The 16,274-nt window shown below is 43.6% G+C and overlaps 2 protein-coding genes across 5 annotated transcripts in view; both read left to right on the top strand.

Moving 5' to 3' along the window:
- The first annotated feature begins 839 nt into the window (after positions 1 to 839).
- On the top strand, positions 840 to 14,310 carry LOC132389408 (gastrula zinc finger protein XlCGF26.1-like). Of its 3 annotated transcripts, none has more exons than XM_059961932.1 (2): positions 840 to 883; positions 11,459 to 14,310. In XM_059961932.1, the coding sequence occupies exon 2, from the start codon at positions 11,871 to 11,873 to the stop codon at positions 13,599 to 13,601; it is 1,731 nt and encodes a 576-aa protein (XP_059817915.1). In that variant the 5' UTR covers positions 840 to 883; positions 11,459 to 11,870; the 3' UTR covers positions 13,602 to 14,310. The 3 variants fall into 3 exon arrangements, with proteins under 3 accessions (XP_059817915.1, XP_059817913.1, XP_059817916.1); XM_059961930.1 differs by lacking the exon at positions 840 to 883 and adding an exon at positions 2,049 to 2,157; XM_059961933.1 differs by lacking the exon at positions 840 to 883 and adding an exon at positions 6,116 to 6,861.
- LOC132389407 (oocyte zinc finger protein XlCOF6-like) overlaps positions 854 to 16,274 on the top strand; it is a 48,533-nt gene continuing 33,112 nt past the window's right edge. The window contains exons 1-2 of one of the 2 annotated variants that reach the window (XM_059961929.1): positions 854 to 883; positions 2,052 to 2,157. The gene's annotated coding sequence lies outside the window, so the exon portion shown is untranslated. Of the gene's footprint in view, positions 884 to 2,048; positions 2,158 to 16,274 lie in introns of those variants that run through there. The other variant, XM_059961928.1, reaches the window with a different exon arrangement.

The following is a 16,274-nucleotide window of genomic DNA, read 5'->3' as shown; positions in this document are numbered from 1 at the left end:
GGGCATTGCAACGCATAGCAGTGACAAGCTGAAGTTCCAACAGCTTCCCTCTCTCTCTCTCCCTCCCTCTCTCTCTGCCGCAGCTTGTGTCTGACGTCACAGTCCCGCCTCACTCAGACATTTAAAGCGACACTCACAGTAAACGAACCTGCGGTCTCGCAACACAATGCATCTCTAAAGTCTGATAGTAGACTAGCTAGTGAATCTTCCATGGTGCAGTCGGAAACCAAAGAGTTGCCAGCCTTAGTCAGGGCTTTGGGGCTCCAGAGAGAGATGGGGCCTGGAGTTCACGAGGAGGAGGTGGAATCAAACCAGCAGTCTGTGGCTACAAAAGAAAGATCGGAAACATTTGGAAACAGGTTGCCCGAAAAAAAAAGGTGGTTAATTTCTGGAAAATAGTAGTGGAAATTAACAGATCAGGCAATAAATGTGGAGAGGAATAAATAGACAACGTTTAGGCGGAGCCCCTTCAGCTCGATTGTGTGTTCCGCTAATTAGTTGCTCCCTGAATTGCAGAGTTCCTTCTGCATTTTGTGTGTGTGCGTCTCTGTATTTCCAAAATGCAGAATCTCCTGCGTTTCAGATCTGCATTTTACTTTGGCATGAGATACACGTTGATACTGAGTATATTGTTTATCGGAGCCGCTTTCTGCGTTAAAACAGCTGCAGATTTTTCTATACACACGAAAAAAAATGAGGTACGGACATTAAACCAGTGCTTGCAGAAATGTTTAATGGCACCGTGACTACCCATAAGCCCCTGCGTTATAGTTTTTGGCCGGCATTGAAGCACAGATGAAATGCGCAGGCGTCAGGGTTGTGGCGTCTCTGAGTATGATGCATGCGCACAGTACTCAGAAGGCCTTTGAAATATCGTGTGCAGGTAAGAGCGATTTTCTGTCTCTATACCTTAAACACCGATTTCGGGGCAATTCCTGTGACCCGCAACCCCAGGAGAGTCCTGCTCTCTTCCCTCTCTCTCAGCCCCCGATCCGTACACGGGCCCCAGGGAATGGGAACCGATGGTTCTCAGACAGAGCTGAGCTCCAGCTTGGACACTCAGAGAAAGGGCACAAAATCTTTTACATCACCAGTTGAGAAAATCACCTTTGGTCTACCTCCAGTCGCAAGCAAGAGAAAATCTGCAGATGCTGGAAATGTAAGCAACGCACACAAAATGCCGGCGGAATTCAACATTAGTACTTTTTTCCATAGATTCTGCCTGGCTTGCTGAGTTCCTCCTCCCTTTTGTGTGTGTTGCTTGTTCTAACTCCTCTTGCTCTGGACTTTTCTACCAGTGAGAACATGTTTTATCTCATTCTGTCTGGGTACATAATGATATCAAACACCTTTGCCCTGGCAACAAGTAGCGTTCACATCTCAGATGTGCCAGACTACAATGAGACAGACTACTGCCCTTCCCTTCATATTCATTGGCATTGCCATCACTGAGTTCACCACTGTCAGTCATTTGGGGGTGGGTTCAGGGGAAATATTTATGTCCAATATAGAAACTGTTGTTACCTGTGTGGATTGTGGTGATGCAAAAGTTGCTGGAGAATTTGCAAGTGGGAAGAAGTGGAGTGATATTTGGAAATCTGACTTTTTAAAGTGTAATTTAGCAAGCAAACCACATATGAACAAAGTGCAAAAGCTCTGGTGAGAAAATCCTTCATTACCCTGTTACGTACCCCGTAACTGGGTGTCTTACCAGCAAAAATAGAAGTATCCGTTTATTTTCAAAACAGTGTTTATTAGTAAAATATACAAATCAATATCAACAATGCAAATATACAGATAATACACGTTAGCAATACTAAACTTAAAAGTGTGGGTATAATAATAATCAATAATAAACAAGCTATCGTTGTCTAGGGGATAATGAATTGTCATATGTGAGTATAAAGTTCAGTTCATACAGGCTGAGGTAGTTGTTGGTTGATGTGTTGTAATTGTTGGAGAGAGAGAGAGTGAGCAAACAGTAACAGCTATTGTCTTGCAAACCTTCCTTTACGATCTTGATCTATTGATGTGTTGTTGTGGCCATTCAGGTATGACCCCTCTCACCTTTAGCTAGACCGTTCTTCCATGGTGGACTCGTCACCCAGGCAAGGGTGGACACACCCACAAGCCCCCACCGGCCTCGCTATAAACACTGTGAGTTAAAATTCTTCATTCGGTCTCTGATGTCACCAACTTTTCTCGTGGGTTCCAACACTTAAACAGTGCTCACTAGTGTGTCGCTTGGTGCGTCTGAGAGGTGTATCCCCAGACCTCACTTTTATCCCTACTCACAGGCTCTCAGGTGTCAATCAGTTTTCAATGGCTGAGCCCATCAAACCAGCCCACTCGGGCTGTCCACTGAGGAATTTTTATGAACAGAATAGTACCAAGTAAACAGCCCTCTCCGGAGCCGTGAGTCTTACAGGAGTCATAATCTGGTCTCTCTCCCCCGGTGTTATCTAGCCCCTGTCTGAAGCAAATGTTCCATTCCAATATGTTTTGCTCCATCTCTTTCTCTCTCATTAACAGGCTGGCAACAGTAACGGTTTGTAATTCTCCCAGGGGAGGGGGACATGGGCAACCCTGCACCCTTCTGCCCATCAGAGCTGTTCATCCTTTGTAACAACCTGTTCCAGGCCTGTTAAACCAGTTGCGTGAGAGTGCAGATGAACTCGATTGAACCCAGAGGAGATCAAAGTTCCTATCGACAGTGATTTGCTAGCTATTAAAATGAATGCCTCTCCATATAAAATTCACTGTGCACATCTTGTCACTGGCTAAAAATGCACAGTACAAGATTTATGTGCACACTGGTCATTACAAATTAGGGGGGACATTGGTGGGTAGGTGAGGAGACCTCCAGTGTCCTTGAGGCCCTCACCTACAAGATGTGCATCCAGCTGCAGCTTGTAACCCTGCACTTGAAGGAGTTGGAACTTGAAATGGATGAATTCTGGATCATCCAGCAGTTGGAGGGCGTGATAGATATTACATGAAGAAAGGTGAGTTACACAGAAGGTGCAGGACACAGGAAATTGGGTGAGAGTCAGGAAGGGAAATGAGGTTAAATAGCCATCGCAGAGTACTCTTGTGGCCATCCCCCATAACAACAGGTGGACCACTTTAGAAACTGTTGAGGGGAGTTGCCTGGCAGAGGAAAGTCAAAGGGGTGAGAGGGGATTGGTGAGTTAGGGGAGCAGAACAGGAAGGGGTCTAATATTCTAGCAGTGAGGCTTGCTAGAGCTAGTGTGGGGGAGGGTGATGTAAATTGTAAGGGGAATAGGAGGCAGAATGACAGAACAGATAGTGGAGAGATTGAATTGAATTGACTTTATTATGCGCATCCTTCATATACATGAACAGTAGAAACCTTTATATTACATCTCCATCTAAATGTGCAATGTGTAATTTATAGTAATTAATAATAAATAGGACTGTCAATACAACATGAAAGTGCAATTGTATCAGCATGAATTAATCAGTCTGATGACCTGGTGGAAGATGATGATCAGAGCCTGTTGCTCCTTTTGCTTTGGTACTGTTTCCTGGATGGTAGCAGCAGGAACAGTTGGTGTTTGTGGTGAATTGGGTCCCCAAAATCCTTTGGGCCCCTTTTACACAGCTGGCTTTGTAAATGTCCTGAATAGTGGGAAGTTCACATCTGCAGATATGCCGGGCTGTCCACACCACTCTCTGTAGGTTCCTGCGATTAAAGGAAGTACAGTTCCCATAACAGGCAGTGATGCAGCTGGTCAGGATGCTTTCAATTGTGTCCCTGCAGAAAGATATTAGGATTTGGGGCCCCATCGCAAACTTCTTCAGCCGTCTGAAGTGAAAGAGGTGCTGTTTTGCTTTTCTCACAACATAGCCAGTATGTGCAGACAAAGTGAAATCTTGGTGATTTTTATACCAAAGAACTTAAAGCTGTTCACCCTCTGAACCCCAGATCCATTGGTGTCAATGTAGGTTAGTCTGTCTCCATTCCTCCTGTCGTCTACAATCAGCTCCTTTGTTTTTGTGATAATGAGGGAGAGTTTGTTTTCTGACATCAGTCAGATGTTGTTCAGACCTCAGACAGAGTCAGCAATCAAATGGCTGAGCATGGTGCGATGAATGTGCTGAGCTGTGTATATCACAATGCACGAAGCATCGTAGGAAAGCCAGATGAGCTCAGGACAGGGAATTATGATATTGAATCAATTACTAGGACTTGTTTCTACCCAACAATCTGTGGTGTTTGGAGGAACAGATTTGTCGGGAGATCACAATAGACAATAGGTGCAGAAGTAGACCATTCGACCCCTCGAGCCTGCACCACCATTCTGAGATCATGGCTGATCAACTACTATCAATACCCGGTCCCTGCCTTGTCCCCATATCCCTTGATTCCCCTATCCATAAGATACTTATCTAGCTCCTTCTTGAAAGCATCCAGAGAATTGGCCTCCACAACCTTCCATGACAGTGCATTCCAGGCCCCCACAACTCTCCTTAACTCCTTAGTTTTTCCTTAACTCTGTCCAAAATGACCAACCCCTTATTCTCAAACCATACCCTCTGGTACTGGACTCTGGAACATATTTCCTGCCTTTATCTTGTCCAATCCCTTAATGATCTTATATGTTTCAATCAGATCCCCTCTCAATCTCCTTAATTCCAGCGTGTAAAAGCCCAGTCTCTATAACCGCTCTGCGTAAGACAGTCCAGACATCCCAGGAATTAAACTCGTGAATCTACGCTGCACTTTCTCGACAGCCAGTATGTCATTCCTTAACCCTGGAGACCAAAACTGTACACAATACTCCAGGTGTAGTCTCACTAGGGCTCTGTACAAATGCAAGAGGATTTCCTTGCGCTTGTACTGAAATTCCCTTTGTAATAAAGGCCAATATTCCATTAGCCTTCTTCACTGCCTGCTGCATTTGCTCATTCACATTCAGTGACTGATGAACAAGGACTCCTAGATCTCTTACCTAACTCTACACCATTCAGATAATAGTCTGCCTTCCTGTTCTTACTCCCAAAGTGGATAACCTTACACTTATTCACATTAAACGTCATCTGCCAAGTATCTGCCCACTCACCCAGCCTATCCAAGTCACCCTGAATTCTCCTAACATCCTCATCACATGTCACCCAACATACCACCCAACTTAGTATCATCAGCAAATTTGCTGATGTTATTTTCAATGCCTTCATCCAAATCGTTGACATAAATTGTAAACAGCTGTGGTCCCAATACCGAGCCCTGTGGCACCCCACTAGTCACCACCTACCATTCCGAGAAACACCCATTCACCACTACCCTTTACTTTCTATCTGCCAGCCAGTTTTCTATCCATGTCAATGCCTTCCCCCCGATGCCATGAGCTTTGATTTTACCCACCAATCTCCTATGTGGGACCTTATCAAATGCCTTCTGAAAATCGAGGTACACTATATCCACTAGATCTCCCCCGTCTAACTTCCTGGTTACATCCTCGAAAAACTCCAACAGATTAGTCAAGCATGATTTACCCTTGGTAAATCCATGCTGGCTCGGCCCAATCCTATCACTGCTATCGAGATATGCCACTATTTCATCCTTAATAATGGACTCTAGCATCTTCCCCACCACCGATGTCAGGCTGACAGGTCGATAGTTCTCTGTTTTCTCCCTCCCTACTTTCTTAAAAAGAAAGATAACATTAGCCATTCTCCAATCCTCAGGAACTGATCCTGAATCTAAGGAACATTGGAAAATGATTACCAATGCATCCGCAATTTCCAGGGCCTCCTCCTTTAATACCCTCGGATGCAGACCATCTGGACCTGGGGATTTGTCAGCCTTCAGTCCCATCAGTCTTCTCAACACCATTTCCTTCCTAATGTTAATGTGTTTCATTTCCTCTGTCACCCTATGTCCTTGGGTATCACAGACCATGCCAAGAAACAAAGGTTGATTCAATAACTGATTTTAACTTTCCATATTTTGACTAGGACTCCCATAATGTAAAAGGACTAGATGGGGTAGAGTTTGTCAAATGTGCCCTTATTCAGTACGTAGAAAGTGTGCAATAAGCTGTTAGGAAATGATCCAGGGCTGGTGACAGACATTAGTGATCATAATGCCATGAGATTCAAAGTAAATATGGAAAAAGATAGGTCTGGACCACGGGTTGAGATTCTAAATTGGAGAAAGGTCAATTTGGATGGTATCAGAAAGGATCTGACGTGTGGTTTGGGACAGGCTGTTTTCTGGCAATGGTAAGTGGGAGGCCTTCAGAAATGAAATTTTGAGCGTGTGGAGTTTGAATGTGCCTGCCGAAATAAAAGCTGAAAGGTACCTGGTGCAGGGAGCTGTGCTTTTCAGGAGATATTGAGGCCCGGATCATTTTGTTCCTCTGAATGCCTCAGACTGTTGGGTGCTACCAAGACTCATTAATGACTACAAATCATAATTCCAAGCCTTGAGCTCATCTGACTTTTTTTTTTACTCATTATCTGTTAGTTTCCAAAAGCTTCCCAATAGTTTTTGCTCTTTTGTTTGCCCTCACTTTGGCTTTTATGTTGGCTTTGGCTTCTCATTTCAGCCAAAGTTGTGTCCTCCTGCCTTTCCAATACTTCCACTTCTTTGGGATGTATCAATCACTCGGCTCCCGAATTGTTCCCAGAAACTCTAGCCATTGCAGCTCCATTGTCCCTCCTACCTTTTCCCTTCCAAACAAGTTTGGACAACTTCTCTGCCATAGAAATATGGAGAAGTTCAGTACAGAAACAGTCTATTTGGCCCATCTAGTCAATGCCGAAAAAACATTTAAGCTGTCTAATACAACTACCTGCTCCGGGATCATCACCCTCCATAACCCTACAATCCAGGTACCTATCAAACTTCTCTTAATCGTGAATTTGAGGTCATATTCACCACTTGCGCTGGCATCTCATTCCACACTCTCCCAACCATTTCAGTAAAGAGCTTTTCCACACTATCCCATTAAATGGTCACCTTCCACTTACCCATGACCTCTGGTTATCATCCCACCCAACCTCAGTGGAAAAAGCTGTCTGCATTTACCTGATCCATACCCTCATAATTTTCTATACTTCTCACAAATCCTCAAAGCAAGGTTTAATTTCCTTGTTTATATTTAGAGCCTTTTTTAGGTGTATAAAATGATGAGGGGTATTGATCGTGTGGATAGCCAGAGGTTTTTTTCTCAGGGTTGAAATGGCTAACTTGAGGGGGCATAGTTTCAAGGTGCTTGGAAATAGCTACCATGGGGATGTCAGCCATAAGTTTTTTATACACAGAGAGTTGTGGGTGATGGTAGCGGTGGTCGAGGCAGGTACAGTAGGGTCTTTTAACAGCCTCTTAGATAGGTACATGGAGCTTAGGAAAATAGAGGGCTATGCGCTGGGGAAATTCTGGGCAGTTACCAGAGTAAGTTACATGGTTGGCACATTTTAGGCTGAAAAATCTGGAATATGCTGTAGACTTCTATGTTTGAAGCTGAACAGCAAAGTAACTTCTCTTCTTTAAACTGTACATGTCTAGGATTTTAATGCCACTTTTCCACACTCCCATAGACCCTTTGTCCATCTCCTGAGTAAATAGAGATGAAAAATTATTTAAGATCTCGGCCATCTGCTTTGGTTCCACACGTGGGTTGCACTCTCTCTTGGAGGCTGCTTCGAGGGTCTCTCTCTCCTGAAGCAAATACAGTTCTCTTTATATCATGCAGTCATGTACACAGATACCTGTGGGTTCACCCCCCTTAGTTTCTCTACAGATGGGTATTGTTAACTTTATCAGTCATAAATTGTTTGTATAACAGTTTTATTTGCTACTATGTGTGGATGCAGACAGACACAGGCCCACCACCCAAAGTCTGCTGCCCTTGTAAATAGTCACTCGCTCTAATTGCTTATCTTGCAGGAGCCATGAGAAACACAAGGCACAATGTGCTTCTCACACCAAGGCTGCTCACCCGCTCAGCTTATCTCATGGGAAAGCAATTGTGCCTTTATACTCTTATTCTCAAGCTCATGGATGCTATGACCTTTAAAAAAAATAGCCAGGGTCACAAGCGGCCTACGAGATGCTAACTTCTTAATATTACAGTGATATCTTAATTCCAGGTGTTGATCCACGCCCTTAACACATCCACCTGTCCTACACTGTTACTTGTATTGAAATATACCGGGCTCAGCATATTCACAGCACAATGCTCAACTTTTTCATTCCTGACTTTGAGGACAGAACAACATCTGTCTCCACCACCCCTCCAATATCTGTTCTGTTATTCAGGCTCCCATTCCCCCTGCAACTTTAGATTAAGCCCCCGCCCCCCCTTACCCCCACCTCCCACCATGCAGGTCTATCAGCCCTTTGGCTTTCCTCTCCCAGATCTATAAAAAGGAGGTGCATACCAGCTACAGGTAAATAGGAAGAAATGGGGTACAAGAAATTCAAGTGAATACTTATGAAAGAAATAAAAGAAGGCATGAGGTTGTCCCAGCAGACAAGGTGAAGGGAAATCCTCAGAGATTCTGCAGATGCGTTGAGAGCAAAAAGATTGCAAGCGAAAAAAAAAAATCATCTGAAAGATCAGAATATGAGGAGACAAAATAGATGGGGGAGATATTTTTCTGCTTCCGTATTTACACAGAAGATGGACACAGTATATAGAAGTGAGGCAAAGCAGCATCAACTCCATGGACCCTGTACAGATTACAGAGGTGGAGGTGTTTGCTGTCTTAAGGGAAATTACCATGGATAAGTTCCCAGGGCCTGTCAAGTTGTTCCCTTGGACCCTGTGGACGACAAGTGCAGAAATTGTTGGGGTCAAAGCACAGATACTTAAATCCCCGTTAGTGACAGGTGAGGAACTGGAGGATTGGAGGACAGCCAGTGTTGTTCCACTGTTCAAGAAAGACTCTAAAAATAAACTAGGAAATTATACATTGGTGAGCCTGATATCACTAGTGGGAAAGTTATTGGAAAGTGTGTGCAGGTTGCAGATATTTCATTTTAAAATCTTTTTTTAAATAAATTATTATTGATGATTAACAAAAAAGATACATTAAGTCGATATGTCATTATGTACAATAAAAAATTAAATTAGCAAATAACTGATTAACAAAGCTAAGCAATATATCAGTAATAATAAGAAAAAATAAATTTATAAGAATATTTTTTGAATGAAAAAGAAGCAAAAAAATACCCTGTTAACTAAAAAAAAACCTGAAAGAAAAAAACAAAAAAATGCATTAGCAGCAGAACCCCGGAGCTATACATCATACACGCTTGCATAAAAAATAAACATCAATCCACTAACTCAAATCCATTTAAAGAAAAATCAGAATGAAACCATATTAATTAACTCAAATCAGATGATAGAGGTGGGCAAATGAACTCCACCTTTTCTCAAAATCAAATCGAGAATCAAAAGTTTGACTTCTGATTTTCGCCAAACTAAGACATAACATCACCTGAGAAAACCATTGTATCAACGTAGGAGCAGAAGCATCTTTCCATTTCAACAAAATAGCCCTTCTGGCCGATAATGTGACAAATGCAATTACATGTTGGTCTGATGGAGAAATACCATGAAAATATTGAGGGATTATGCGAAATAAAACAGTCAATTTATTAGGTTGTAAATTAATTTTTAAAACTTTAGAAATTGTAGAGAAAATAAACTTCCAAAAATGTTTCAGTACAGAACATGACCAAAACATATAGGAGCTGGATATACAAGTATTTGGATCAATGTGGACTGATTCAGGATAGGCAGCATGGCTTGGTCCTGTCTAACCGATCTTACAGAGTCTCTCGAAGAAGTTATCAGGAAAGTGGTTGAAGATAAGGCAGAGGATATCTACGTGGACTTCAGCAAGGCATTTGACGAAGTCTCATATGGGATGTTGGTCAAGAAGGTTCAGTCACTCAACATTCAGGATGAGATAGTAAATTGGATGAGTAAATTGGGAAAAGCCAGAGTGTGGTAGCAGATGGTTGCCTCTCTGACCGGAGGCCTGCGCCTAGTGGTGTGCCACAGGGATCACTGTTGGATCTGTTGGTGTTTGTCATCTATATCAGTAATCTGGATGTTAACATGGTTCGCTGGATCAGCAACTCTGTGGATGAAACCAAGATTTGGGTGTAGTGAACAGCAAGGAAGACTATCACGGCTTGCAGTGTGATCTGGACCCGCTGGAAAAATGGGTTATGTAATGCAAAATGGAATTTAATTGAGACAAGTTGCATTTTGGTAGGACCTAGGTCTTACACAGTGAATGGGAGGGCACTGAGGAACACTGTTGAAGAAAGGGATCTGGGAATACAGATTCACTGGGAATTCACTGCAAGTGGTGTCACAGTTTGATAGGGACGGAAAGAAAGATTTCGTCACATTGGCCTTAATAAACCAAAGTACTGAGTACAGGAGATGGATGTTATGTTGACTTTGTACAAGACATTGGTGAGGCCTAATTTGGAGTATTGTGTGCAGTTTTGGTCACCTACCTACATGAAAGATGTAAAAGAGGTTGAAAGAGTTCATTGAAAATTCACAAGGATGTTGCCAGGTCTGGAGCACTTGGGTTATAAGGGAAGATTGTACAGGTCAGGATTTTATTCCTTGGAACATAAAAGACTGAGGGGAGATTTGATTGTGATAGAGGGGCATAGCTCGGGTAAATGCAAGCTGGCTTTTACCACTGAGATGGGGTGGGACTACAACCAGCGACCATGGGTTAAGGGTGAAAGGTGAAACGTTAAGGGAAACATGAGGGGAAACTTCTTCACACAGACGGTCATCTGGGTGTGGAATGAGCAGCCAGCACAAGTGGTGCAATTTCAGCTTTTAAGATCTTTGTATAGGTACCTAAATGGTAAGGGTATGGGAGTGTGCAGTTGAAGTAGTTCAGCACTAACTAGATGGCCAAAATGGCCTGTTTCTGTGTTGTAATTTTCTATTACTGTAACAAGAACCTGAAATAATACAAAAATTCATTCTAAATCCTTTTAACAGCTGTGAAGACCAACCATTCATCTCAGCAGGAATTTTTTTTTATATATGGCATTAAAACTGTGGCACGTTAAGTTAAGGAAAATCCCAGTTGCACATCAAGAAAGACTATTTGCATGAGACTGTTTCAGTTACTGTGGGGCCAGGCACCAATGCTGCTCAGCAGGAACCGGGAATAATACCAATGCATAGAGTCAAACTGAGCCAAGGTACAAATTGGAGATGGCAGAAATGCCCATTCCTATAGAGACACAAGAGCATGAGGAAATTGATGGTCATTCCAGATACCAGCAATGTGCCCAGTCAGGAGATAATTTCTCTCTCCAACTTGGGTTGAACCTCACTGTAACAGTGTGATACCAGTTCAAACCTTGGCAACTCAAGTGATCTCATCTGAAATGTTGTCCTACACCCATTGATGGATTTTGTAAATCTTGTTACAGGTTGAGAATGAGAAGGAATTTATCTCCAAGACTCTCAAACACGGCACACCAGTTTTGCAGTCTCTGACTAGATACTTAAGAAGTGGAGCAAGAGATTCAATAGACCATCTGTCCTTCACAGACTGTGGGGAGGGATTCAATCGGTCCTTTGGCCAACTAGCATGTCTGTCTTTTTACGCAGGGGAAAGGCTGTTCACCTGCTCAGACAGTGGGAATGGATTGACGCGGTTATCTCGATTGAAGGTACATCAGCAAGTTCACACTGGGTAAGGCCATTCACCTATTCCGTGTGTGGGAAGGGATTCAGTCAGTCTTCCCACCTGTGCACACACCAGTCAGTTCATAACACACCAGGCAGAGGCTGGTCATCTGCTGAACTTCTGGGAAAGGATCCACTCAGTCATCTGACCTAATGGCTCATCAGCGAGTTCACACAGGGGATAAGCCGTTCACCTGCTCAGATTGTGGGAAGAGATTCATTCATTCATCCAGCCTACAGAGACATCAGCGAGTTCACACTGGGGAGAAGCCGTTCATCTGCTCAGAATGTGGGAAGAGATTCACTCAGTCATCCACCCTACAGAATCACCAGCGAGTTCACACTGGGGAGAAGCCATTCACCTGCACAATCTGTGGGAAGAGATTCACCCAGTCATCCACCCTACTGAGTCACCAGCGAGTTCATACTGGAGAGAGGCCATTCACCTGCTTAGACTGTGGGAAGAGATTCACTCATTCATCCACCCTACTGAGTCACAAGCAAGTTCACACGGGGGAGAGGCCGTTTACCTGCTCAGAATGTGGGAAGGGATTCATTGATTCATCCAGCCTGCAGAGACACCAGCGAATTCACACTGGGGAGAAGCCGTTCACCTGCTCAGAATGTGGGAAGGGATTCATTGATTCATCCAGCCTACGGAGACATCAGCGAGTTCACACTGGAAAGAGGCCATTCGCCTGCTCAGAATGTGGGAAGGGATTCATTCAGTTATTCCACCTACAGAATCATCAGCGAGTTCACACTAGTGTGAGGCCGTTCACCTGCACAATCTGTGGGAAGAGATTCACCCAGTCATCCACCCTACTGAGTCATCAGCGAGTTCACACTGGAGAGAGGCCATTCACCTGCTCAGACTGTGGGAAGAGATTCACTCATTCATCCACCCTACTGAGTCACCAGCGAGTTCACACTGGGGAGAGGCCGTTTACCTGCTCAGAATGTGGGAAGGGATTCATTGATTCATCCAGCCTACAGAGACATCAGCGAGTTCACACTGGGGAGAGGCCATTCACCTGCTCAGAATGTGGGAAGGGATTCACTCAGTTATCCAACCTACTGAGTCATCAGCGAGTTCACACTGGAGAGAGGCCATTCGCCTGCTCAGACTGTGGGAAGAGATTCACTCATTCGTCCACCGTACTGAGTCATCAGCGAGTTCACACTGGGGAGAGGCCGTTCAGCTGCTCAGTCTGTGGGAAGAGATTCACTCGGTCATCCGACCTACAGAGTCACCAACGAGTTCACATTAGGGAGAAGCCGTTCACTTGTTCATTCTGTGGGAAGGGATTCACTGAGTCATCCACACTACAGAGTCACCAGCGAGTTCACACTGGAGAGAGGCCATTCACCTACTCAGTCTGTGGGAAGAGATTCACTCAGTCATCCAACCTACAGACTCATCAGCGAGATCACACTGGGGAGAAGCCGTTTACCTGCTCAGATTGTGGGAAAAGATTCATTCATTCATCCAGCCTGCAGAGACATCAGCGAGTTCACACTGGGGAGAAGCCATTCATCTGCTCAGAATGTGGGAAGGGATTCACTGATTCATCCAGCCTACAGAGACATCAGCGAGTTCACACTGGGGAGAAGCCGTTCACCTGCTCAGAATGTGGGAAGAGATTCACTCAGTCATCCACCCTACAGAATCACCAGCGAGTTCACACTGGGGAGAAGCCATTCACCTGCACGATCTGTGGGAAGAGATTCACCCAGTCATCCACCCTACTGAGTCATCGGCGAGTTCACACTGGAGAGAGGCCATTCACCTGCTCAGACTGTGGGAAGAGATTCACTCATTCATCCACCCTACAGAGACACCAGCGAGTTCACACCGGGGAGAAGCCATTCATCTGTTCATAATTTGGGAAAGGATTCACTCAGTCATCCCAACTACTGGCACACCAGTCAGTTCACAATGGGGAGTGGCCGTTATTATGAATCCCTAGGTTTTGTTTGCTGTGGACTGTCATTTTAAGAGAGAGAGACAGAAATTAGGATGGTGAGTCAGTCTGACTTGCAGGTTGTTTAATTTGCTCACAGCTTGTTTAGTTTTAACTGAGGACAGAGACACTCAGATGGAGAGGAAGGAGGAAAAGTGGAAGGATTGGAACCGGGGAACTAGTGGCTGAGGGTCACTGTTTGGAACTTTCCTGTGACCACAAGGGTGGGTTAATTATCGATTCACCGTATATCGAATGTGTGGTTATCACCTCGTTTGATCCATGGGTGTGGATCGGATTTGGCGTATCCTGTGAAGACCACTTATGTGTTAACCCTTGTCTGGGTTTGATGTGATAATTCACTTGAAGATGATACCCCTTGTGACAAGTCACTTTCAGTGATAATTTGTATGTGGATTCGGAACGATGAAGCATAAAATCTACAGCGACTGTTGTCTCGTTTTACCACGGTGGAGCCTGTGGAATTCGACATAATTGCCTTCTCTCGCCATTTACCCTGGATTACAAATATCGCTCTCATCATCTATTCTGTGGTTGTACTGAACTTTCATACTCTAACACATCAAGACTTGAAGCCTTGTTTCCCCCAAGCTTAATAGTTTGGAAATTATATTTATACACATATATACACATAACTTATGATTATCTTGCTTAAGTTACTGTATTATAACTAGATTCTAATAAAGATCCTTTTATTATCAAAAACTATCTTCAGGTGTCGTCTATTGCTGCTGGTTCGTTTCTAAAGCGTTACGATTCATAACAAAATTGGGGGTTTGTCCTGGATATGAACAGATTTGGGAGCATATTGATTGATTAATTATTGATTTCATTGGGGAAATCCCTTTTGATTTATTTGTGTGTGGAATATCAGCATCAACAGATGTTGATAGATTTCCGGAAGCCTCAACCTCTGAGGCATGAGAGGATGCCAGTAGGATTGAGTTGTTGAGTATTGGTAAAAGGTGAAATTGACAATGAAGAGAGCACATATGAAGAGGATAATAGCAGAACATTATTTATCTGAGGGTGTGTTTAAAGTGGAGGAGTTGGAGGTGTTTTCTGAAAGCAATCTTAGCGAGCTGGAGGTCCAGTACAAGATAGAAAAATTAAAGATGGAGGCTGCAGAAAGGCAGAGGCAGTTTGAGGCTAGAGAGGCAGAAAAACAGAGGGAGGAAGCAGAAAGACAGAGGGTGTTAGAGCTGGAAAATATAGAGAGATTGCAGCAAAGGGGTCTGGCATTAGACTCTGGTGATAAGTTTGAGGCCAGTCAGTAAGTTAAATTGGTAGAACAAACATGAGGAAAGTGGTTCGACAGTGGTTCTCCCTATAGATGCTGCCTGGACTGCTGTGTTCCTCCAGCATTTTGTGTGTGTTAGTTAAATTGGTACCTCCTTTTTACGAGGCAGAGTTTGATGAATACTTTCAGCTGTTTGAGAAGGTTGCTCAGAGTTTAAAGTGGCCAAAAGAGGACTGGCATATTCTCTTACAAAGTGTAATTAAGGGGAAGGCTCAGCAAGCATATTCTGTTTTGACAGTTGATGAAGCAGCTGATTTTGACATAGTGAAACAGGGTGTGCTCTAAGCTTATGGGTTGGTCCCTGAAGCATACAGGCAAAAGTTTAGACATTTGGAAATCTGTGAGGCAGACTTATATGGAATTTGCTTATGAGAAGTATGTGTGTTTTGACCACTGGTGCACATATAAGAATATAAGTGATGATCTTAACAGCTTGAAAGAGTTGGTTTTAATTGAACAATTTGAAAGATGCGTCTCTGATGACATAAAGGCATATTTAGATGAAAAGGATGCTGCCACTTTGCAGGAGTCTGCTAGATCAGCAGATGAGTTTGCTTTAACTCATATTGTTAAAGTTACCCAGAATAAGAGTTTCCAAAAGAGTAGCAGGGATTACCAGGGTAAACCAGAAATTAAAGCTGGGACTAGTGACACGAGTAAGGATGAAGGGAAGCAGCTGAAGGAGAAATATTCTGGTCTTACTTGTTACTATTGTAAGAAAGCTGCTCATATGATGACCAATTGTTTAATTTGAACTTGCATTTGGTCAGAGAGTGAGGGAGCTTTGACCTTGTTACAGGAACAGTGGATTGATGGGGATGTACATGTTAACTTGTGAGACTATGTTTTGAAGTTCAAAAACAAACTACAGCAGTCCTGTAGTCTAGCAAAACATCTGAAGAAGAAAAAGAAAAAGGAACCAGTCCCGAATGCCTGTGTTCAGTATGTTGAAGCACCGATAACCCCATAGGGTTCTGAACATTCTGTTGAGACTCAGTTAAGGACTGAGAGGTCTGACTGAGTTAAGAAGGGATTTGATTATTATATATCTGATGGGTTTGTATTAGTACAGGAAGGGTCTGCGAAGGTACCAGTGAAAATTCTTCAAGATGCTGTGGCTTCTCAGTCACTTATATGAGACAGCGTTCTAAAGTTTGGTGATGACACTGACACTGGTGAGGTAAATCTTATTAAAGGCATTGGGGGCGGCGTGGTTTCTGTGCCATTGCACAAGGGACCTTTACAGTCAGGGTTGATTTCGGGACCTGCTAA

The sequence above is a fragment of the Hypanus sabinus genome, unplaced genomic scaffold (assembly GCF_030144855.1).
Source record: "Hypanus sabinus isolate sHypSab1 unplaced genomic scaffold, sHypSab1.hap1 scaffold_558, whole genome shotgun sequence".
NCBI lineage: Eukaryota > Metazoa > Chordata > Chondrichthyes > Myliobatiformes > Dasyatidae > Hypanus > Hypanus sabinus.
Note: the sequence above shows the minus strand (reverse complement) of the source record. Positions and strands in the feature narration are given on the sequence as shown.

Bases quoted from the DNA above. Each gene is read 5' to 3' on its own strand.
- LOC132389408 (XM_059961932.1), top strand. From the start codon at position 11,871: ATGGCTCATCAGCGAGTTCACACAGGGGATAAGCCGTTCACCTGCTCA.